General features: G+C 35.4%; 1 protein-coding gene across 3 annotated transcripts in view; it reads right to left on the reverse strand.

Moving 5' to 3' along the window:
- Positions 1–2,600: 2,600 nt before the first annotated feature.
- The window catches only part of PolA1 (DNA polymerase alpha catalytic subunit), a 561,406-nt gene continuing 538,362 nt past the window's right edge, over positions 2,601–25,644 (reverse strand). For all 3 annotated transcript variants that reach the window (XM_090402430.1, XM_090402431.1, XM_090402428.1), the window contains 3 exons: positions 25,369–25,485; positions 18,923–19,016; positions 2,601–2,949 (listed from right to left, as the gene is read on the reverse strand). In XM_090402430.1, coding sequence (XP_090258556.1) covers positions 2,780–2,949; positions 18,923–19,016; positions 25,369–25,485 — 381 coding nt within the window. In that variant the 3' untranslated portion in view covers positions 2,601–2,779. The remainder of the gene's footprint in view (positions 2,950–18,922; positions 19,017–25,368; positions 25,486–25,644) is intronic.

Consider the following 25,644-nt stretch of genomic DNA (forward strand, 5'->3'; position numbering starts at 1 on the left):
ACCTTTAATCGTCACCATTTACATGGTCTTTTTCGAAGTAACTACTGTGAGACGCGATGCATTTGTCCCAACGTTGCATCCGCTTCTTAAACACATGTGAAAGGCCTTTCTTGAGCTAAGGAAACAGCCAGAAATCGCACAGTGCAAGATCAGGACTGTATGGAGGGTATGGTAGGATATCTGTGTTGTTCTCCTGCAAAACGTCCACTACACAATATGTAGCCTTGCATTATCGTGGTGCAATAAGAAGCTATTCTTCAGTAATGGATGCTTCCTTTTGATGTGCTTGATGATAATCGCTGCTGTGTTGATCATTGTCTCTGTGATGGACGTCGAAGGTCTTCCCTCACGTTCAAGATCCTCCACATTTTGCCTTCCTTCCTTAAAGTTTTATGCCAGTGAAAAACACTTTCCCTCGACATTGCTTCATCGTGGAAAGCTTTGTGTATCATGTTAAAAGTGTCCGATGCCGATTTTTGCAAACGCACACAAAATTTAATCGCATAACGCTGTTCCAAGGACGCTTCCATTTCAAAGACTGGTCACACCGAAACAATCTTGTGTTTAGTCACGTGACACTCCAGCACATCAGCCCGTATACGCCATCTATCAACCTGTTTTGTTAATACAGACAGCAACATTTCTTTATTCTCCAGAAATTAATATTGTGATGAGTGGTTTCACCACAGTAAAATTAGTCTTATTACTTATTGAACAGCCCACGTACATGCACATCAATTTAACATCTTGATCAGCTTAGTATCTAATATGGGTCACAAGATATTAAACTGATTTTTAGAAGGCAGCAAAGTGCTTGGTGCAATTTTGCTGTGAGTTGCATGGTATTGTACAAGACCTCCAAGGAGTGACTAAATGATGGCGGCTATACATCACCAAAACCAGTTGTAATACCCACTCTTAAACTCATTCACACTAGATGTACTTAGTTCTTCAACAGGCAAACTGTTCCACTCACTCACTGCTTTGAAGAGAAAAATCTAGCCCTTTCTTAACCACACAATCTTAACTTCCATGGATTTCAATTGTTCACTCTCCACTTTCCATATAATGAAAAATTTCAGACAATATCCTACATAACATCCTCTCAGAAGTTTATACACCTGTATTTTACCGTTTGTCTTTCTTCTGTTTACCAGTGTCTGCAGTCTACACATGCTCAATCTACCTCATCATCTCCATTCCATAATCCCAATATCTTCATAACTCTTCTTTGCAACCTTTAAAGCAGTTTCTTTATCCCTTAAACCCAAGAGATCAAATCTGCACACAGCAGTCCAGGTGTGGTTTCATCAAGGCCTTGTACAGAGGAAAAATAAATGACTTCCTTATCTTTACGTCAGTGTTTGCTTCAACATCACAATTATCCTCTGAGTTGTATTTGCTATGTGACCTTCGAATTTCAAATTTCTATCCATTATAACACCAAGATTCCTGGCCTCATCAATTTATTATAGCATAACTCTGCCAATATAATATGCAGTTGAAAATCTCATATGTCTATCCCCTATATAACTTTTATCACTTAATGATATCCCTTATATAACTTTTATCAATTCTGTTCTGAGATCTCCACATGACATTTCAGCAAGCATGATCAGCAATGGATACTGGAGATGGAGATCATTCTGCAGTGAAAATAGGTAATAAAGCATGATTGTTCCACAGCTCTGTGCCTATTTGTTCTCTTCATTGCAAGAGTTTTTTGTCTCATTGACAGAAACCTTCTTCCAGGAGTAAAAAATATTCTCCAGAATGGAAGAGGAAACGGTTCAATCTTAAAATACTCCACTTTAAAATGAAAATAACAATAATGTCAATTGTGACACACTGGCATGCTGATAATGGCATTTTCTCTATTTCTGAAGCTGAACTGGTGAAAAATGCAAAAACATCATTAACCTGGTTATTTAGGTGGATGAAATCACTAAAAAAATATCAACCATTCCCACTACTGACACACACACTTCTCAGCAACTGGTTGATCCTCTTCAGTTACAAAATGTGCATCACATAATGCAGATACCCAAAAAATCTGGAAAAAGACCAATATGGGCATTCTGAATGAAGCTGGCTGCAATGTTTATTACCCACTTTGCTACACAAGCAATATCACAGCAATCTTATGCAAGACATGTGAATTCCAAACTGGTCTTCAAACTCAGAAGGGGCAAAGAAATAAGGGTTAGACAAAGCACTTCAAGGATAATAATCTTAAGGCATATATGAAAAAAAAAAAGGTGATGCTGACAAATAACTGGGAAACAGTGGCTCTAGACTGGTCAAAGTAGAAAGGCAGTTATTCAGTATTTTAAAACTATATAATGTTGCAGTGAGCGAGAAGAGGAGAATAAGAAAAGAGTGTCAGGTTGCATAATTAGCCACTCAAAATCAATTGGAAGCAATTATCATGCCAATGAATACTATACCATACAGCATGTTAGATGCTATAAGATTTAATAACATCATGCACTGTTAATATTCTCAACTAGGAAGACATATTCTATCAGCAGAAACAGTTAAATTGCAGCCAAAATAGTTAAATTTTTCACACAAATATTCTGTTCAAGAAAGAGACAATAAATTTATCTGGTCTTTATTTTGTTTTTTCTTTTAAATAACAGACATATCTAAATTATACAAAGTGTAAGTGCTGCATTAAAAACCATTATTTACAAACATATTTATTATTTACATATGGTATTATTAATTTTTTGTTTTAAATTAATGTATCTGTTTTATAAAATATTATAAATGAAAATTATGGTAGCTTCTGATCACTGTTTGTAAAATGTCCTGGCACATAGATACCTTGGAATAATTTACAAAGGTCCACCTTAGAATAAGCATTTATCCTAAGAGTCTTGTTTACTTGATTCCTGAGACACCAGAAAAGATCATTATAACTTTTACTGCCACATTCAGCCATCTCTATTGGGCAAAAAAAAAAAGGAATAAGATATTTTAAAAACACATACATACATACATAAGAATTATTCTTATTGTAGAATAAGAATAATGCACTAATGCCACTTACTCTACGTCGTTTTTCTATTAACTATGTATTGAGACCAGTTAACATACCAAATGAAAAAAGCCTATATAAAGATTCTTTCCATCACTGACAAGAATCAAATCCAGGTCTTTTTCATTCAGACTGCATATTCTGTGTACATCCTTTAGCAAGTAATCTTTACTAAAATATAATTTTAGTACTTTACTACCAGGAATTTTCAATGGCACATGTGAATCAGACATTTATTTAATTATAAAGAAATAGTCAACACAATGCATGAATGTACAAAAACAATAATTAATATTTTACTGTTTGTCACCAAGGCAAAACATATTAGAGCTGCATGTACAGAAATACTAGGGTTCACACAGTATTAATCAAAAAATATCTATAATTAAATATAAAATATCAATATAAATGTAAAATATCAATATTTCACAAATTGCCATCCACCTCACAAGGTGGAACTTGCATCATAGTGAAAGCCAGTAAATGTAATATTGGAGATCTGTGATATATTGTTCATTTGAGTTAGATTGATATGGGTAAAGGAAGTGATGTGACAGACTTCAAAAACAGCATAATTGTAGGGTACCAGTTGAAAGATGGAAGTATCCAGGAAGTTGCCAATATTGTAGGTTTTAAGTTGTAGTTAAGGTGTTCCAAGAGTGGAAGGATACTGAGCAGAACAGCAGTCACCATGCCAATGGTGAGTACTTACACCTCATTGATGCTCTTAGTGAATGCAGGTTGTCCTGCACTGTGCAAGTCTATAACTGAAAAACTGTGGAATGGCTGACAATGGAATTTAACCAGGGTATGAATGGTGGTGGTGTTTCCCGGACCATAATCATATGCATCCTACTCTACACGGGCCTCTTAAGTTGCCCAAATTTATGTCTAATCATTGATGTCTAGAGTTTAAATCTCAGAGACATTATTGAACCACTAAGAACCCAGAAACAGAGTTGCCTTTTAGGATAAATCATATTTCTAAATATATAACTTTTTAAAGAAATAATTACACTTTTGTTACTTTTACTGGGAGCTAATCTATAACCTAACAAATAGAATAATCTTCTAGGAGATTGCACATTTCTTACAATATTGTTTGATCCATTATTCTTATCTGTTTTTTTATGACAATTTTTTGTTGTTGTAAGTTTTTTTTAAGGCTGTTATTCCTTTTAGGAGTTTTGGATTTTATAAGAAGAGTCACATTCAAATGAATGTTGTTATCCACTGTGGGATAAAAAATCATTGATACCACCATCACCTATGACTAGGAGTGATGATAAAATTAGGATCCATAATGATAGCAATGATTGTATCTTCTGTAAGTGGCTGTGACATTCACTATTGTGCAATCCTGTCATTGTTGCAGGGATTCAACTTTTTGCATTTGACAGTTTCTGACTTTTTAAAAAAAAAATTTTTTTTTAAGTTACTTCAGTTTCGGAGATGTTGTAGACAACTGACCACAGTTCTGGATATAATATTTCAAATAGTTCTCATAATACAGTGATAATCACAATGACTTTTGAAAGCTCTGCACAAGTGCTGCCAATCTGCTCTCGTCTTTCATTTGTTCTATCCAAATGAAACTTTTGTTTAAATTTCATGCCAATTTTCTTTTCCATTTACCTAACATGCTTTATTGTATAATGACTAAACAGCAGCCATACTTAGTTGATGCACATTCTAAAATTAGTCTCTCAGACTAACAGCAACTTCTGCACAGCTGTTTTCTTTCCTTTAATCCTGTATGAAGGAATTTCAATATGGAATTTCTAGAAAATAAAGCACTTAAGACTGCTTAAGTGCTTTGTTTTCTAGAACCAGCAGTCTGTCAATATAGATATTTGGTTTCATAGCAAAGCACATCAGATAAATTTTTTGAGCCTTTAAATATCCAGCATCCAAATACACATTTCACTACAGAAAAATAAACAACTGTGTAATGGTAGTTGTATTGACAATCTTCAAGCTTCTAATATAAAGATCATAAGACAAAACTAACATAAAAAGCATTAAAGAAGTATTATTATTATTGCTTCACTACCATCAGGTACATTTCTTGAGAATCACTGTTTTCCAAGAAAAGGTTAAAAAATTGAGGAATTGTATCACAAGTTACAAGGATAGGATATATATGTTGAAAATTAAAGAAAACAATGAATGGCCAATAGTGCTATGTACTAGTTGGTATTGCCACTCCACTACAAAATATTTATAATGTTATATACAGGGTGTTCGGGATAAATTTGACAGTTTCGTAAGGAAAAAGAAAATCTTCTTTGTATCTATTAAATTTAATGAATTGACAAAAAAACATTACAGGCAGAGTTAATTACAATACTATCAACAAGATTTACTCAAAATAACCACCATTAGCATCGATCACAGCTTCAATTCTGCTTCGGAACCTCGAACAAGCTGATGCTACAGTCTCCCTGGGAAGGGCCGCAAAAACTGTTTTAATTTTATCCATTAACTGGGCTTTTGTATTACTGGAAGTGCGATTGGTGTCTTTTTCAACTGCACCCCATACAAAATAATCCATGGGGTTAAGGTCTGGGGAGTTTGGAGGCCAAACATTTGGACTGGTGAAGTCGTAGAAATTTTCAGACAACCATTTTTGACTTTTCCCAGAGGTGTGGCAAGGGGCCGAATCCTGCTGCCATACATACGGCCTACCATTGGCTACCCTTGTTATCCAGGGCTTGACTACAGTTAACAACTCCACGAACAAAGCCCGAATTCCAATGCCAGGGTTCTTCAACACCTGTTCCTGCAGATTTGCGAGGAATTCTGCTGTACGAACGCAATCAGATCGTCTGCTAGGGATCTTTCTTCTTGCTACATCCTCGTAGTCACCATTGCAAGTCTCTAGTTCATTCCTGATTGTTTTTACTGTATTCAGGGAGCATTGGGCAGCAGTCGTAATATCCTTATTTTGATGGCGGGCACGAATCATCATGATACAAGTTATTCTCTTCCATGATTCAGGTGGGTTCCAGCTATCCATCCTTTCTGACATCTTGTATATGAATGAAGAAGGGTCCAAACTTTTAAATGAAGAGAAGTGTGTGTTAATACATGTAACTTACGGAAAAATATAATTAATTATAAATATGTCAAATTTATCCCGAACACCCTGTATATATATATAACATTATATATAGTGGAGTAGTGGAGAAGAGAGTTGTAGAGTAGGTGCCCTCCCTGGAGGTGTTATGTAATAAAAATAATAATATATATATACACGGAGATTTTGAAGACAGATGAACAAACTGGATGCAGGATGATGCCTTAGTTTTTGCTGGACAGAGTAGGCATGTGTAGCATTTCTGAATGCTTCTTTGTATTTCCTGATAAAACAGTTGTGGTCCATGCAGGACATGCACTAAACACATTGCTGAAGTAGTTCTCACTAGTATGGAAACATATTCTCCATTCCACACTATAATGTGGAATGGAGAATTCTAAATTTCTATTCTATAAAAAGTTTAAAATTTTGTTCTCTAACCAAGCCTTGGTTCTCCAAAAGGTGTAACAAGGCTGTACAAATGAAGAACAAAGATAATATAGTAGCTGGTTGTCATCAAGAACTCCATCTTGATGATGATCAGCTGCTGACTGTGAAAGAGCCAAAAGCAGGACACCTGAATTGTACCGAAATGGCAATAATGACTGTTGGTTTCTGGGCATGGCAACTAGCCATAACTTCTGTCCAACACTGCGCACACACACACAGTTTTATAGCTTTATCCACAGAAAAAGCCCAGCTTCATACTTTTCCCCAAATGCACACACACACAGAGCTAAATTCTGGTAAATGCCCCCCCCCCCCCCATCAGCCCAGGTGGGTACATATGTTCATATTTACACGGACACAGCGTCCATTGAAATCAATATAACCTTTGAATATTATATTCAAAGGTTATATATAGAAAAAAATTATATGGATACGAAGCATATATTTTTGATATATATGGCCAGTTGGGTGGTTAAGGGAAGGTGAGAGGATGTAAGAATAATCTTGAGATTTTGTAGAGAAGAATGAAAGCCACTTTTATATCCAAATGTCAAAGTATCCAAGTGATTTTGTCTCTCACATTATGGATACAAGGAAGGGTGAGGACATCTTTATATAGTCTTATTTATTGATATCTTGGGGGTTTGTAAAGCCTTGCTGACCATCTAGCATTTATATCCATTAAGATTATGAGTGAGACAATTAACTTCATTATTGCTCTTCTCTATGCTTCTGCAAGGGGGATAAGCCATAGCATGGAGATATCTGCCTGTGTTGGTAGGTTTCCTGCATACTGAATAAGTCTTTATTCAGAGCCCTCTAAAGATATGCCAAGGAATGGTCCCATTGTTTTAAAGCCCCAGAGTGAAACTGAAAACAGTTCAACGTACCAACTAGTTTGTAAGCTATCATGCATTGATAACTTTCACTTTAATTTTTGTCCATTATATTCTATTCCTATCCTTTTAACTCTGAAGTTAACCAAGTAATGAAAAATAAATAAAGTTTTTTTTTTAAATATTAGTATTTAACATGTATCTTAGACAAGCTAGTCAAACTGGATATCCAACTACCAAATGGTTCATTGCTGTTTTTTGTTTATAGGAAACCTACATATATACTTACATAAGCATTAACATCATCACCACCCATCCAAAAGCATGGATAGGAGTGTGGTAGGCTGGTAGTTCTCAAAACGATACGGCCACTGCCAAAAAACTCATTTATTGTCACGGCACTTTTGGCTACAAGCCCTCTAAAACACACAAAATTGCACACATGTACCTCCATCCCCCCCCCCCACACACACCTGACATAAAGGATCACAACAAACTTATTTCTAACCATTATATCTTGGGATGCATCTGAAAGGATAGTTAAAGTCTCCATACCACTTTCAAACCACACAGCAACCTTCACTGCATTTTCCAAAAGATGGCCTCATCCTCATGCACATCCAGGAATGTATAATATTCCTTGCACCTGCAACTTAGATTACTCAACAGACCAGATGTGTTATCATCCATCCTGAAGAACCCAAAAATCATATTTGCAATCATCTGTATTACAAATGAGGACTGGCAGACAATGTTCTAGATACTCCATTACACAGTATTAAATGGAAGATGATAACTTGCTACACAGAAGTTTCTTTAAGCCTGAAAGACTTTTCAGAATCAGCATTGGCTATGAAACACTCATCTAACCTCGGTAACTATGGCTGCATTAATTTGAGGAAAAAATCCTTTCTTCCTGCACATTCAAGCTGTTATGCCATTTGTAATCAATGTTCTTTTCCTCAGCTCTCTACTATCACACTCTAGTAACACATTCACAATTCTCCCTCTTGTGCTTTTTTGCTTAACCGCCTCTAGCAACATTCACAAATCATTACGGTGACCACACGTCCTTTATTTCACTGCTCTGTCCTTTAGATTTATTTATTTTTCTAAAATGGCCATTTTATCCTTTATTCTGTGAATCAAAATAGTAAATTCAATATTGGTACGCAGCACACGGCCCATAAAAATAGTCATCTCACCGGCACTCACTAGTGGCCCGGCATATATGGCTGGTCCTTGATGTGCATTTGTACATGTTGTAAGGTCATGTCACCAGTGAAAAGATCGAAGAATGAAGAGTCCTGCCAATGTGGATGGGTTGAAAATTTTAAATATTTCACAGATAAACACGTATCTTTTAAAAACATTTTAAGAATCGTTGAATTTTTCTTATGTCTCCCTGGATCTAATGTTTCCACTGAACGAGAATTTTCATTAGTGAACAATACGCAGACCAGTGAAAAAACCCAATTAAAAATCGAAACATTGAAAGCATTTATAGCAAATGCAACGTTGACATGAATTGTATACAGTTTTATGAATTTTCAAAACACAAACCTGATTTATTAAAAAAAAAAGTTCATTCTTGTGAAAAGTATCAAAATTAATTTTTTAAAGTAATAATTTAATTGTTTAAAATGCTATGTATATGTATATTTTATAATAAATGTTATAAAGCTTTTTTACTTTTAGTGAAACAATTTCTGATTTGTCCTTTATTTTCTCCAAAAAAATATGGTCACTGTACAAATCATGCACTACCTCATGTATATAGACTGCAGACAGTTTATAAGCATGAGGTAGTGCATGATTTGTACAGTGACCATATTTTTTTGGAGACAATAAAAGGACAAATCAGAAATTGTTTCACTAAAAGTTCTTGACCAATGGTAGCAGCTGCTACCATTGGTCAGTCTGACAACTATACCAGCTGCCAACTACAATCTCATTTCCCTTAATTCCATGTGGCTGGGAATCCAGCACAACCAAACATCAAAATCAAGGATTTTCATTTTGTACAAAGGGGAGGACATAACCTGTAAGGAACACAATGACTCTATATAAGTGACACACATTTTTGGTAGCAGTTTTCTTTTAGGTGCACAAGCTGAATGCCATGCAACGCTGCTGTTTATAATTAATGTAATCAAGTGGGATCAGTTTGGATATAATAAGGTCAGGAAACACTGCAGTACAATCAACAATAGTTTCAGATCTTGAACTGTCAGTATAGACAGTTAAGGATTTAGAACATGCTACTCTGTGCAGATTAAACAACTGCAAGCTGACAGATGATGGTGTATAGTTTATTTCCAGTCCAAACATATGCACCGAACTTATTACACCAAAGTAATCTTTGCCGGCATGGAAACATACATTCCACACAAACTACTCTGAATGTCATTCGTTAACTAAAACATGGTTCTCCAAAAGATGTGTCAAGGCTGTACAGATGAAACACCAGACATACTGTAACTGACTGAAATTAAGAACCCCCATCCTCTTTTAGCGCTTATACGAAGCCCGAAACAGATTAAAAAAATAAAAATAAAATAAAATCAATGCTTCCAAAACAGAGTTCAAACAGCAGCCAAGCCTTTTGGTCTCTCCCAAAGCAATTGGCCGTAACTTCTGCCCAACACTATTTCCACCCTTATCATACCCAGATGGCTTTATTGCATCATCACCCACAGAAGAAGCCATTCTTGTGCCTTCACACTTTGCTTCCAATGCATGCATAACTGATGATGGTAAATGCCTCCCCAACATACAATGCCCTCTATATCTTTTTGAAAGGATGAGATCAGAAAAATATTGTCCAAATTAGACACAAAAAAAGTCTCCTGCCGTCCAACTACTGCCCTATCTAACTTACCTCAGTCCTGTCTAAAGTAATGGAAAAAATCATCAATTCCAGACTCCTATACTACCTTGAAGACACCCACCTAATAAATGACTGCCAGTATGGATTCCGCCACTGCCAATTAACAGATCTGCTCACATGTCACCCATTGCTGGACAAATGCCATGGAGAATAATATTGAAAGTTTATTTTTCACTTGGTTAGAGTATAATAAATTTAGTTTAATCCTTTATCCAAGTGTGAGGAAACAAAGTTTGCGCCTGAAAACATCTTCAGGACTGGGTAAAGGTGGTACAACACCAGGACAACTCGTTGCAAAGGTGGAGCAAGCTACCAACACTCCTATCTCAGTATCTCATATAATGCAAAACACACCTCCTTGCGGATATGTCTAATGTTATGCATTAAGGGAAGGGCCACTACCCAGACTAGTTTCGACCTTTATTGAGGTCTCTTCAGTGGGAGCCAGGCCCAAGTGGAGATATCAGGCAGAAGCATTAGCAGGTCATCTCCACCTATAGGAATTGCCAATTGGTGTGCCACCCTTTTTTAATAATTTACTCTGGATTTAGAGAAAGATGTTGAAAGTTTATTTTTCACTTGGTTAGAGTATAATAAATTTAGTTTAATCCTTTATCCAAGTGTGAGCAAAAAAAGTTTGTGCCTGAAAGCATCTTCAGGACTGGGTAAAGGTGGTACAACACCAGGGCAGCTCGTTGCAAAGGTGGAGCAAGCTACCAACACTCCTATCTCAGTATCTCCTATAATGCAAAACACATCTCCTTGCGGATATGTCTAATGTTATGCATTAAGGGAAGGGCCACTACCCTGACTAGTTTCGACCTTTATTGAGGTCTCTTCAGTGGGAGAATTTGGTGAATCTCAAGTGGTTACACTTGATATCTGAAAAGCCTTTGACTGGGTCTGGCACAAAGGCTTAAGCAAACTACCATCATTTGGTCTGACCTAGGACTACTGTAGTTGGATTGCCAGCTTTCTATCTGGATGCACGCTGTGTGATGGTGGATGGCTCCCTATCCTCTCACCATTCAACTAATGCTGGGGTTTCACAAGGTTCTGTCCTCTCACCAACCCCTCTTCCTGCTATATATCAACAACCTACTTCAGTTGACTTCCAACCCAATACACAGTTTTGCAGATGACAGCATATTACACTCCTCGCTTTCATTTGATAAACCTTACCCTATACAACTCACCTCAACCTACAGAACATCAACCACCACCCTCAATTTCGATCTCCAAGCCATCCTACAATGGGATTCGGATAACTTCATTAATTTCAATGCTAATAAAACCCAGTTCTGTCCTATTTCCCATAAAAAAAGAACCATTTTTTCCAAGTATTCTTTTTGACGATACCCAAATTTACAGACAGTTTGAGATCACTCTTCTTGGAATTACCCTCACATCAAATCTCTCTTGGCATAAACATATCACAGCCATTGCATCCTTCACAAACATTAGGATTTCTCTTTCGCCCAAGATGTTACATCATCCCAGAACAGCTGTTAACATTATACAAATCACAAATCCGCCCAGCTATTGAATACTGCTCCCACATATGGGGTGGGGGGCCATATGTGGGAGCAGTATTTCTGTCTGCACTAAAAGCTCCATCAAAATGCTTGACTCAATACAGAAGAGAGCAATTAGACTTATTAATGACCCATCTTTTACAAACTCTCTCCTCCCACTTTTGCACAGACGTTTGGTTTCTGTCCTGTCTAAAGTAATGGAAAAAATCATAGGATATTTGTATATGTATATGTATATTCTACAAATATTTTCATGCGAAATGCTCATATGAAATAACATCAATAATTCCTCCACTCAGCACTAAGCTTGTTGGAACATGTGCAGCTGCTGCTCAACATCCCTTCACAGTACACCTAGAGACAAACAGAACAAGTTTCTTTTCCTCCTCCTTCATCCCTGCAACTACTGCACTGTGGAACAGTCTCCCCCACTGCTATATTTCCCAAGGAATACAATTTACAGTCATTTAAATCAAATGTACTGTGGAACAGTCTTCCCCACTGCTATATTTCCCAAGGAATACAATTTACATTCATTTAAATCAAATGTAAACAAGTTCCTCCTTTCCCAACCCACTACCCATACACGGTACTAATGTACTATAGGTTGATCAATCTCTTGTGTATGGGCACAACATAAAAACTTTCTTAACTGACAAAGTGAGAGGCTGCATGATAGAGTGAAAACTTCCCATGGAGGAATGCTGCAATGTTGTCAACATTCATTTCATGGCAATAAATTCTTGTTCCATAATCTCTTTCATTATTGTTTTAACATATTAAAAGAAAGATAAATACCAAATAATATCCTAAAAGCTATCACAAGTATATATGAAAATAATCAAATACAAATAAGATTAAATCTTGAGCTATCATATACGAGAGAGAGAGATAAACCAAGGGGTCCGACAGGGATGTCCCCTCTCAGCAACTCTTTTTAATATCTACTTAAATTAAATAATAATAAAATGGAATAAAAATTTACATCAAGGAATTAAACTTTCTCCTACAGTAAACTTAAACACTCTCCTCTTTGCTGATGACCAAATAATAATTACAAATTCTGAAGATAATTTACAGAAAGCTATTTTAAATCTAAAGGAGATATCCAAAGATTATGGTATGATAATATCAATGGAAAAATCAAAAACTATGGCCTTTAAAGGACAAGATCCAGCAAGAACTAAAATAGTATTAGATAACAAGATCTTAGAATAGGTGAATTCATTTAACTACCTAGGATGTATGATCACTTATGAAAATGAAAAAGATATAAACATAAAAATTGCAAAATATTTAAAAATAACAGGTGTAATTAACTCTATATTTAAACCAAACCTAGTTCAAAAACAAACCAGACTAAAAGTATACAATACATTAGCCCTACCAATCTTAATGTATGGAAGCGAAATCTGGACAATAAAACAAAAAGACAAACAAAGATTAACAATAGCAGATATGACGTTTATGAGAAAAACTGCAAATATACCAGATTTGATCACAAAAGAAACGAAGAAATTATGAAAGGATTAAACCAAGAACAAGTAATAGAAAAAATTAAAAAATATAAACATAAATGGATGGAACACGTTCAAAGAATGAAAACAGAAAGATTACCAAAACAAGCCTTCAAGTACAAGACATTAGGAAAAAGAAAACCAGGACGTCCTCTTAAACGATGACTTCTAAGGCGGAACAGGCCATGCTAGGCCTAAATCCTTGATACGTATGATGATGATGATAATCTCTTTCACACAGATACCAATGGCAATCTGTCGATTAATCTTTCCAACATAAAGAAAAAATACTAGTCCACACAGGATGTTTCGAAAGGGACTATTCTTAGGACATCAACTGTTTTTGTTGAAGCAACAGAGCAGGTTCATTTACTTTGACATGAAGACTTTGAGTGATGTGCGATAAACATCAGTAGCTATTCATAGTCCCTAATGGTGGATATGATCCAACCATCAGAGTGTGCTCTCCCTTGCAGAACTGTAAATTCCAATTTCCTGATATCTTGCCTCAAGGAGTGTTCAGGCCATTATATGATTAAATTTACACTATTACTAATCTCCTATCAACAATTTTCCTCCAAATCAGTCTATTACTTGTCAGCTGTAATTGTAAACTTGGGACCCATAATTAAACTTTGATCAAACAAGTGTATAATAAAGATGAAGCAAGGAAAACAGATCTGCAACTAGTTCTGTAGAAGATGGATGAAGTGTGAAGGATATTCAATGATCTTTTGTACTTTTCGTTCGATGAATGTGGGCAAGGAAAGCAAGCTTTCTGTCAAAAATGAGCCCTAAGACTTTGCTTCTGTAGCTACTGGAACAACAGTTTGTCCTCTTCATATCTTTGGATTTGGGTGAAGAGTGCATGTTTGGAAGTGTACATACACTTTTTTTTTTTCCCTGCTGAAAACTTGAATCCACTGCTAACAGCACAAAAAGAGATTTGCTGAAGTTATCTTTAAATAACCCTCATATTACAAGAATGAAATTATATTAATGACAGTAAAGTATTGCCCATTGTGGAAGGATGCTGTTCAGTGATTGAATAAATTTTGACAGCAAAGAGTGTCACACTTAAGATAGGGCCTTGGGAAATGCCCTCTTTTTGGCAAAATGGAACAGAGAAAAGTCTCTTAATATGCTACATCTCCAGGCTGTATCATAAGCTTTTTCCATGTCAAAGAATACTGAAACCAGATGTTCTTATTTCAGGAATGCATCTCTTATACGTCTCTAAATGGAGCAAACAGTCCAGTGTTGAACAATGTCTATGAAAGCCGCATTGTGTGTTGGAGAGAAAATCATTACTTGCTAAAAAGTATTCTGCTAAAAGTAACTTATGCCAAGAGTCTGGAAACTTTTCCTCTGTAAGTATTCTGTTGCACAGCAAGAGAAGGAGATTCACAGATGTTTTATCATCTCATAATGGATGACATTGGGTGTTACCACACCAACATGAGAAAGTAAAATAGCTCTTTTTTAATCCTTAATGAATGGCTCTAGCCCATTGGTAGGAAACTTTAGCTGCTGTTTTTCTTGTTGTTCTTTCAATAAATTTGGGAGGAGATGAAGCTGTTGCTGAGATTCTAGCAAAATTTTTTTCCAAAGTGTTTGCAATAACTTTGAATTCAGCAATAATGCATCTGCTATGTTCTAATGTAGACAAATGACATATTCCATTATATCTACTGCTCATTTTCTGGATTTTATCCCATACCATTTTTTTCTCTAGCTGTTTGTTTAATAAATTATGTAAATTGGATCCAAGATTGATCTTGACTCTGACGTCTAATGTAACATGCTTTGGCCTGAGCAAGTTTAAGAGCTATGAGATTTCATATGGCAGGACATCTACAAAATATTCCCCATACTTTGCATTTATCTTTTTTTTTTTTTTTGGTTGATTGGCACGTGGGATTCCACCAAGGCTTGGAAGTGGAAATTGAGATGACATTTTTGGAATTGCTGTTGTTGCTGCCTAGACCATACAGTTACATGTTACTGCTTCATTGATAGATGTTTGAATGACTTCTTCAGCATTCAATTTTGCAAGATGGGAAAACGTATCCCAGTCAGCCTGGTTCCTGTGAGGACATAGTACAAATCACAGGAAAATGACTGTTTCCACATGTGTTCTTTTCAACATCCTACATGAGCAATGGAAGATGGTAGGAGAGAAGGTTGTAAGATCTATTACAGAATACAAGCAGATAAACATATGAAAGAAGGCATCAAGTCATATCAAGGTATTATTAAGAAGGGAGAGGTCATTATTTTCAAGCATTTTGTTCAATGATACAACCTTATCTATTGGTGTTAGCACTATTCCATATAGTGTTGTGGCCATTAAAGTCACCCATAAGAAATATGGGTTCAGGCAGTTATCGCATAAGGTTATCAAACTTGATATCATTCAACTTAGAATATGGTAATAAATAAATTATTATTATTATTTGTAAGGACAGAACTGGAGATTTGTCCTGCTCTTGGTGGAGTGACTATTCTAGTGGCCAATCATAATCAGCTTAATAAGAAATCTCACAGATCACCTACTACTGCTTACAGAGCAGTATTAAGCTGGATATAATGGAAAGTAGTATGACTGGCCACTAGAATAGTCACTCCACCAAGAGCAGAACAAATCTCCAGTTCTGTCCTTACAAATAATAACACAGAACCTTGATATCATTGATATTTTGGTGAAATCCACAACAGTTCCACTGTAAAACTTAACCTATTCTCTTGGATTTGTAGACCTGTCCAATTTCTAAGAAGTTGAAGGCTTACCTTTATCAACCTTATGTTTTTCAACTGATTTTGGGAAGTATGGACAACCAGCATCCATCTCTTCCTCTGTTTAATACATCATCTGATAGGTCAGGATAATTTGTTGAATTTAGTCTACTTTCATTGGATACAGAAGTATCTATTTTTTCCCTGTGGGGATATCTGGTGGTTTATCTTTCAGTGATACTCTTGCCATAATTTTCTTCACAAGTGAATTTTTATTGAATGGAACCATATTGGAGGTTTAATGGAATATTTACAGTACTAGGAAAGGATTAAAAACTGATTTCAATACTTCTGTATTTCGTCTCAGTCACTGAGACATCTTCAGGGATTACAAATAAATCTTGTAACACACACAAAGACAACAAATTATTATTTATTAATATTATTAATTACTGTTTCCCAAATTTTGGGAAATAATTGTCAGAAGCTCCACTTTACATTCTAGGTCACCTACAAATGCCCATAGCAGGTGCACCTAGATAGGACTTTAGAGTCACCAAGATGTTTCATTTAGTATTGTGATGTCTTTGTATGTGTGTGTTACAAGAGTTATTTGTAATCCCTGAAGATGTCTCAGTGATCAAGACAACATATTGGAAGCATTAAAAACAATTTTTAATCCTTTCCTAGTGCTGTAAATATTCCATTAAGCCTCCAACATTATGTCCTCCAACAACAATGTCAACTGTCACGAATCATTTCATGACAGTTAACATATTTAAATTTCTTTGCAAAACAAGATTCATTATCATGCTCTATCCAGGATTACTCCGAACATTTTACCAGCACCACAGCAAACCCTGAGTCTCGCACTCCTCCAGGCATTAAGATACGCGAGCTACTATGGCACCACTGATCCTTGCAGACAAGACCATCATGCCAAAGCAGTACAAGACTACCAGGACCCCTCCCCCCTTTCTGGATGCTGCATAACAAATACAGCAGCAGGGCAATGGATCAGTGATGGTGGTCTGGAAGACAGGATGAAAAAAAAAGGAGAAGTAGAGCAAAAACTATGGAGAGAAAAAAAAAAATGAAGAATGAAAAGGGCCAGTACCATCACTGGAATGTCATGAACAGGTGTCCCAATGTGGAGGAGGAAAGGCTATAAGTAAATGTCAGTCCAAAAGAGAGATGACCCTGTCAGGTGATATGTGTATTACTGAAGGTAACAGAAAAGAAAGCAAGCAAGATTACATTTTGGAAGTGTTCAAGGTGATAGGTTATCCTCACTCCATGGAAGAATGATATGGAGACTAGGGCTCAAGGCACTGGTTGTAGATCTTGAAGCTTGAGACATTTGCACACTAAAAGGTTTGTCAAATGAGTAGAGAAACAGAGTGGAACAACAGTTTGTCCTCTTCATATCTTTGGATCTGGGTGAAGAGTGCATGTTTGGAAGTGTACATACACCCCCCCCCCTCCCCTGCTGAAAACTTGAATCCACTGCTAACAGCACAAAAAAGAGATTCGTTGAAGTTATCTTTAAATAACCCTAAATAGTTAAATAACATCAAACAATTATGGATAGAAATTTACTGGTTAGACTAAGGGCAGGTGAAATTAGAGACAGCAAATTCGCTGGCCTGGCTGGCTGAGTGGTTAGTGTATCTGCTCTCCAACTAACAGGCTATAGGTTTGGATCAGATGATAGGCATGGATGTTTGTGAATGTTTTTAGGTTGGAGATAAATTTCATTGTTCTGTGTAAGACCACTAGTCTGCTCATTGGAGGCCTGAGCAGCTTGAAAATTTTCAATGTTTGGTCTCAGGAGCATGATTATGTAAAAAAACAACTAAATACATATATATATTTTACAGAATTAATAAAAAAAAAATAAAAATCAGCTAATGCTTTTTATTCCCATATAGGGAGTAGGCGAGGCCATTTTAGCCCTATCTAACTTTTGGAGACTGAGTGGGCAGTTCAATCTCCACTGGTATCCAATCAGAGATAGCTGGCCTAAGGCTATCACTAATTAAGAAGCACTCAGTGAAGAGAGACGGTTCAACAAGTGCTGCCATCTCATGGTCCATAACTCTAACACAATATATTTTAATGCCTGAAAATAGTGTGGATTCTACAGTCGATTTTCTTGGACAAAAAACCCTAGTTTCAAAAAAAAAAAAAAAAAAACACGCTTACTACTGGTTGAAAAAAGGCTTAGAAAAATTTCCTCTAGTCACTGACTAGATTCGAAACAAAGTCTTCCTTTATGCAGTCAAGCACTGTGTTGTGCAAACGCCATATCCACTGAGCTACACAGGCTCTCAGAATTAATAAAAACAGAAGAAAAATTTTTAGCCCATCCATTATACAAATGTACTATACATTTACAAAATCCTTTCATGTGGAAAATAATAATCCATGTGACTTTTTTTTCTTATATAATTCTAATCTACAAAAAGTTGCAAAGTTACAGTACATTAGTGTTGTGAGTAGGCTAATTTTTTTTTTTTGTTCATTTTATTATTATATTTTTTCAGAAATCCTTGATCTAGAGGCCTAACATGGAACTTTTTAAAGTCATTTCAGGCCTCCAATAAGTGCAGTGGTCTCTCACAGGGAGATGAAATTCATCTTGTGCTTAAAGGCATCCACAAACAACCATGCCTATAGCTGAAGAGTGGAAACACTATCTACGTGGCCAACAGATCAAACAATTTAAAAGATATAATAACCGAAGACAAAAATGGTAACGTAAGTAAAGAACAAAAACAAAAATTGCAGCAATACTTTAAACATGTAAATAAGCAGCTAATGAAAAATTTCTTACCTTTACTTTTGCCATTACAACTTGATTTGGATTTATCAGCATCAAATATGCTAGCAAAGTATGATAGTTGTAAATACAGTTCTGAATCTGTATACTAAAGAAGAAAAATGGTAGCCAACATTAATTAATTGAAACGATAACCAATTTGATAATCAACTAATGCGAAAATAGGAAAATAATTACAACAAGATACTCAAGGGATGGAGTTTTACAGTTCAGCCTACTGATGATTTCACATATGTATTGCCAAAATTGTTTGCATGTATTGCCCTCTACTGCGATTGCCATCTTCTGGTTTGTACAGGATGAGGGATTCCAAAAAGGGTGAGACTTCAGGATGTCTGAGTTGATGCCCAAGCCATCTGAGTTGTATTGAGGCATATATGAATTTTTCTTACTAATAATAACAGAATTCAAAACAAATGCTGGATATATTTAGATTATAAAAGCTATATTTATATAGCTTTTATAAAAATCAGCTCACGCCTATTTGTTCCTGTATAGGGAGTAGGCAGGGCCGTTTACCCTATATAATGCTATTATTATATATCCAAGATTTCTTTCTCTACATACTTAATATATCATCCAAAATTCATAACTGCATGTTAGCTTTATAATAATAATTATTATTACTCAGTTTTTCAAAAATGATTCTGAACCATTTCATTCTAGACCAAATCATCGCAATAATGAAGTGCTTTTCCTGTTATGGAGATTTCTACTAAAAGAAACTGTTTTGGCTACATTTACTTTAAAATTAAGTTACTGAAAGGAAGGCATTATTGTGTTATTTAGTTCAAATAATAGTATAATGATGTTTGCCTACCTTAATAATACTGACTCTTCAAAATCAATGGAATCATTGGAAGTACATTAATTTTCAGTTCTTTTGAGGAGATAGTCGTTAGAAATATAAAATTTAAAATTATGTAAAGATTGTAAAATAAGAATGCTAAAATTGTGAATACAAAGGACAAGCCAAATAACTGGAAGGAGACCTCGACATCACCTTTAATGAGTGCAGAGAACCAACCAGGGTTTCTAACCTAATATTCAATTCTCACCTTCATGTGGTGCATTCCATTAATAGGTATCCATTGGGTACTAGTATTAATAGGTATCCACTGGCATTTTAAGACTTTAGATTTTCAAATCCTTTTAAAAGGATTTAAAAGTAGAAGCAATCATCATAGTTTTAAGCATGATAAAACTGAATATCACATTAAAAAGCGTATGTAAAAAAGTTTTAAAAATAATAATTAAAGTTGAGTAGCATTTACAGGTAAACCATAGATTCAGCCATAAACATTATTTAAGAAAGAATGAAACAGTTCAGAAACAAGAACCAAACCTTGGAGGCACAATGGCAAAACACTGATTGATTCAGCTAAGGAGGCATGTGATGAAGTTGTCTGCAAGGATAGAAAAATAAGAATGCCATGGTGGACGTCCTAGAAAAGAAGAGAGCATATCAAAAGTTCCTAGCAAATAAGTCAGCAGATGCCCTAAAAAAATACAGAGAAAAATGTAAGAGAGCTAAGCTATGTGTGAAAGTAGCTAAACAAAAGTCATGAAAACTACCTTACCCCAGTCCTGAAGATATTTTCAGGTGCAAACTTTGTTTGCTCACACTTGGATAAAGCATTAAACTAAATTTATTATGAAAAGACTTTGGTGAGAATATAGAAGGTATATATCAGGAAGTGGTAAAATGTTCTGGAGGCTAATGAAAAGCTTAGCAATGGAGGAAAGAGTACCGTAAAAGGAATTAAAGATGATACAGGTCATGCAGAAACTCACGGTAAGGATATCCTCGATGTCTGAAGTAATTTACTTTGAAAGACTGTTAAACAAAACAAGCAGTGACAGAACCACAGCAGAAAATTTTCAAGAGGAATGCAAAGAGGAGTATACATATCAATACTTGAGGTAGAAAAACGTCATCAAAAATTTGAAATGTGGAAAGGCAACTAGAGTAGATATTTCACCAGATGTGTTCAAGTATGGAGGTATTAAGTTTTGCAGTGGTTACACTGCAAAACTTAATAGTTTTGCAGTGTAACCACTGCAAAACTTAATAGTTTTGCAGTGTAACCACTGCAAAACTATTAAGTCCTGGAGTAGAGCTCGTAGTTCCCATCTATAAAAAAAAGGGAAATAAAGCTGAATGTGAGAATTACAGAGGAATTTCTCTACTAAGTGTCCCAGGTAAGATTTATGCAAGCATACTCGAAAAGAGGTTGAGAAACATTGTGGAAGAGAAACTGGATTCAGGCCAAATAGAGGTTGTCACGAGCAGATTTTCAATTTACGACAAATAGTTGATAAATCATGTGAATATGACAAGGATCAGCACTCAAGTTTTGTAGATCTGGAAAATGCATATGACAAGATGCCCACAAAAATGCTTTTCAAAGCACTACAGTTATGTGGAGTAAATGGAACATTACGCAGGGAAATACTTAGTCTATATGTAAGTTGTAAGTCAGCAGATAGGAATGAAGAGAATACAAGAAAATAATAGGATATCAAACATAGCTCTTTGCTTTATGCAGATGATGCTGTACTCCTAAACAGCTCCTAGGAGGACTGATGTCCAGTGCAAGTCTCCAGAATTCTTTAACTAAACTGAATAACAGCTTTAACAATTTTGGCATGAAAATAAAAAGACCAAAACTATGAAAATAGGCAGGAACATATAAACCTTCAACTACATTCTGAATGGAGAGCTTATAGAACAAGTAAAATCTGGAAATAGACAAAAGAATAAGCAAAGCTGGTATGGTGGGGATAAAAAGACCTAAACTATGAAAATAGGCAGGAACATATAAACCTTTAGCTACATTCTGAATGGAGAGCTTATAGAATAAGTAAAATCTGGAAATAGACAAAAGAAATAGCAAAGCTGGTATGGTGGAGAGCCAGATGAATAAATTTATATGGAATAATAGAGAAATTAGCCAAAACACTAAACTAGCAGTATACAAGATAGTGTCCAAACCAGTTTTAAGTTATGGATCTAATAGTTCAGTTAGAATGTGTGAATATAACACTGGATCAAAGATTAGAGACCACAGATACAAGAGTTCTTAGAAAAATTAGGGGAGTGAACAGATGGCATCAATGGCAGAATCATATTAAAAATGAAGACATTAGGAAGGAACTTCACATTGTTAGCAATCAAGAATGTGTGAGCAGAGCTAATATAAGGTGGTATGGCTTAAGTGGTACCACCTTAGACCAGAACGAGTGAAGAAATGCTAGCAAAACAGGTGTTTGATGTCAAGATAGCAAGAAAAAGACCCAGAGGAAGACTGATGTCTAGGTGGATTGATTCAGTCAGAAGTGCCTTAGATTAAAAAAATGTTAGATATGACAATATTGGAGTGCTGACAAGTAATAGAGTAATTTGGAGGAAAACTGTTGATAGGAGATGATGAATAATGTAAACTTAATCATGTAGAGCTGTCATTGTATCCTGAATACTCTTGAGGATACATATCAGGAAACATCAATGAAAAGAACCTCGAGGTTGAAAGTGCTTTCAATTTTCTATAATTGAAATTTCAATTTCAATTATAGAAAAGGTGGAGTCAGTTCCAAAATATGAGATTTTGGAACTGACTCCACCTTTTCTGCATAGTAAAGAGAATTTGAAGGCTATTATTGTTTTCCAAAGCTGGTTCAAGTCATGTGAGTACCTCTGAGTAATTATAATGCAAAATATGTGATTGTAAAATTATATAAATCCTTTCATGATGTAAACCAACTTGAGACAAAATTCCAATCTGCCACGGAAGTAATAGTCTTCATCTTATTTCCCAATACTAGTATTTTATGAAACGAAACAATTTTAAAATGAATATTTGATGGGCATCCTATAATTGAAAGCATGCCATCTTCCAAATTAGTTCAGTAAAAAAATATCACATCTGGATGAGTGAGTAAAACATAATTAAATTTGGCGCCCTTACTCCCTATCCTACCTATTCCAGTAGCCTGTCCTCTTCTCTCCCAAAAAATTGCATTCCAAGTTGTCATTTAGAATAAATGTTACTGTATTAATTTTTTCAATAATTCATTTAAAATTCCATCATTATTTTGTGGAAACCTTATTAATACATATCGAATATCGAACAACAATATTATTAATAACATTAATTATTAATAATAACAACATATCAAAACGAGCGATATATTTCTAAGTGCTACCCGGTATAATGTTTTTAGTTACAGTGCACTGCACTGTTGTGTTATAAGTTTTGTGGTCTCTAATGTCTGGGTTAATAATAATTAAAAATTCTTTTAACCGTCCATCGCATTATCTAAGTTCAGATAATCATTGTTTTATATTCGATTGCATTTCTAGTAATTATTGAACTATAGAAGATATTGCTTAAAAATTTACTGAAAGAAGAAAAATGCATGCATAGATTCGTTCTTCTCTACATAATAAAATAATTATAACCGATCTACTTGTTGACGCTAGCATTAGTTTTATATGCTTCATTAATTTTTCCACACCACTTATGCATATTTCTGAAAAACAAATTAGTTGAACTTTTAATAACTAATTCTGAAGGTTAAAATTGATAGTTTACTTTCAGCTCTTCAAAACAGATCTATGCTTAAATGATTATTTTTCCAATACAAGTTTTGTCACTCCTTTATTTAAACACTTTATTATGTCTCAAATAAATTGCATACACATAATGTAAAATTTAAGCAATAATACTACGTTTTCTTTCATGTGACTAAGGAACAGATCCTAATTAATATTATTATAATATGCATAATGTACAGTCGATATAACAGCATAATTCATGTATTATTAGTAATAATAATACCACAATAATAATTTACTATTGTAGTTCACAGGAATAGCATAAGGAAATATGATTGCATGTTAAAGTTTACTCCCTCCCCCACCAGTTTGACAAAATATGTTCATACAGAATATGTACAATTAACAGATCATATTTTTTGTTCAGTACAAACATATAGTAAATAATAATAATAATAATAATTTTGAATAATAATCAAATAACATACATACATTCTCATGTGTGGTTCACTACCCACCTATTGACTCAAGCCATGGAGAAATTTGGAGAAACTCATGTGGTTGCCCTCAACATTTCAACGGCATTTGATCAGGTTTGGCACAGGGGCTTACTCACCAAACTGCCATTCTATGGTCTGCCTTCCCCACTCTGCAACTGGGTGGCCAACTTTCTCACTTCAGTCGCTCACTACGTGTCATGATGGATGGCTTACTCTCCTCGGATTTCCCCGCCAATGCAGGAGTAACCCATGGATCTGTTCTTTCACCCACTCTCTTCCTCTTGTATATAAATGACCTGTTCTCACAGACTTCTATTCCTATCCATAGCTTTGCTGATGGCAGTATGCTCCATTCTTCCTTTTCATTCGACAAACCTTTTAGTACTCAAGTGTTAGAATCTTCAAGATCTACCATGATCAGGGATCTAAACTCAGATCTCCTAGGTATATCCCAATGGGGCAAGGACTTTGTGAATTTCAATGCCACACACAATGCCAAAACTCAATTCTGTCTGATAACTTGTAAGAAAAGAGCCCGCACCCTTCCCCCCCACCTTTGGTAATATTGAGATATCTAAACATGATCAGATTTCTTTTCTTGAACTGATCCACCTGTGATCTTTCCTGACACAACCATATTTCAACTACAGCTTCTGCAGCCATCGAAAAACTTAGTGTACTTTTTCACACAAGGCACTACTTCACGGCAACTGGTCACTCTATACAAAGTCCAAATCTACCCAGCTATGGAATATTGCTCCCATATTTGGGGTAGTGCACCAAAATCCTCTCTAAGATTGCTCGATTTTATCCAGAAGAGGGCAATCTGGCTATTTAATGATCCCTCTCTCTCTCTCTCACAGACATTAAGTTTCTGCCTTGTGCCTCTTCTACAGATACTCTAATGGACAGTGCACTGCTAAATTTGCCACTATTATTCCTCCACTCTCCTCCAAATTCATTAAAACAAGAGTTACTGCCGACACCCTTTTACAGTCCATCTTAAAAGTCATAATAAATTTAGTTTAATCCTTTGCCCAAGTGTAGGCAAACAAAGTTTGTGCCTGAAGCAGTTCAGGACTGAACTTCCAACATCTTAAAACTCACCGAACCAACTTCACTGCCTCCTCTTTTATTCTGTCGACTTCTGTCCTTTGGAACAGTCTCCCCCACCCTGCCTCCCACAAAGATTACAACCCTCAGCAACAGATTTTAGTTTAGCCCTTAGATGTTCAAGGATTAAAATGATAACACTTTTTCAAATTTGCAATAACAAAATTTCACTACATGCATAATAAAATATTTTTCTTGGTTTTAATTCACCATAATGTAAGAAGACCCCACACACACACACAGTAAATAAATGAAGTTATACATTATACCTCTGATCGTAGAACTGATTTTTCACATGATGGGCAAATAGGACCAACATGAGAAAAATGGAGAGGGATTTTCCTAGTTCTGTATGCACATGCTGGATCCTCACAGTGAAGCCATCCCTACATTCAAAATTAAAAGAAAATGTGTTATTCAAAAAGAAATTCAATTATGCTACACGATTAAAATTACACTACAAACTGTTTGCACTGATTAAACCTGTGATTTTAATTATCATAAATTAAAATGAATGAACAATAATATGAAATCATAAACTTCAT

The sequence above is a fragment of the Typopeltis vanoorti genome, chromosome 13 (genome assembly GCF_054136105.1).
Source record: "Typopeltis vanoorti isolate ZY-2024b chromosome 13, IOZ_Tvanoo_1.0, whole genome shotgun sequence".
In the NCBI taxonomy this organism is placed as follows: Eukaryota; Metazoa; Arthropoda; class Arachnida; order Uropygi; family Thelyphonidae; genus Typopeltis; species Typopeltis vanoorti.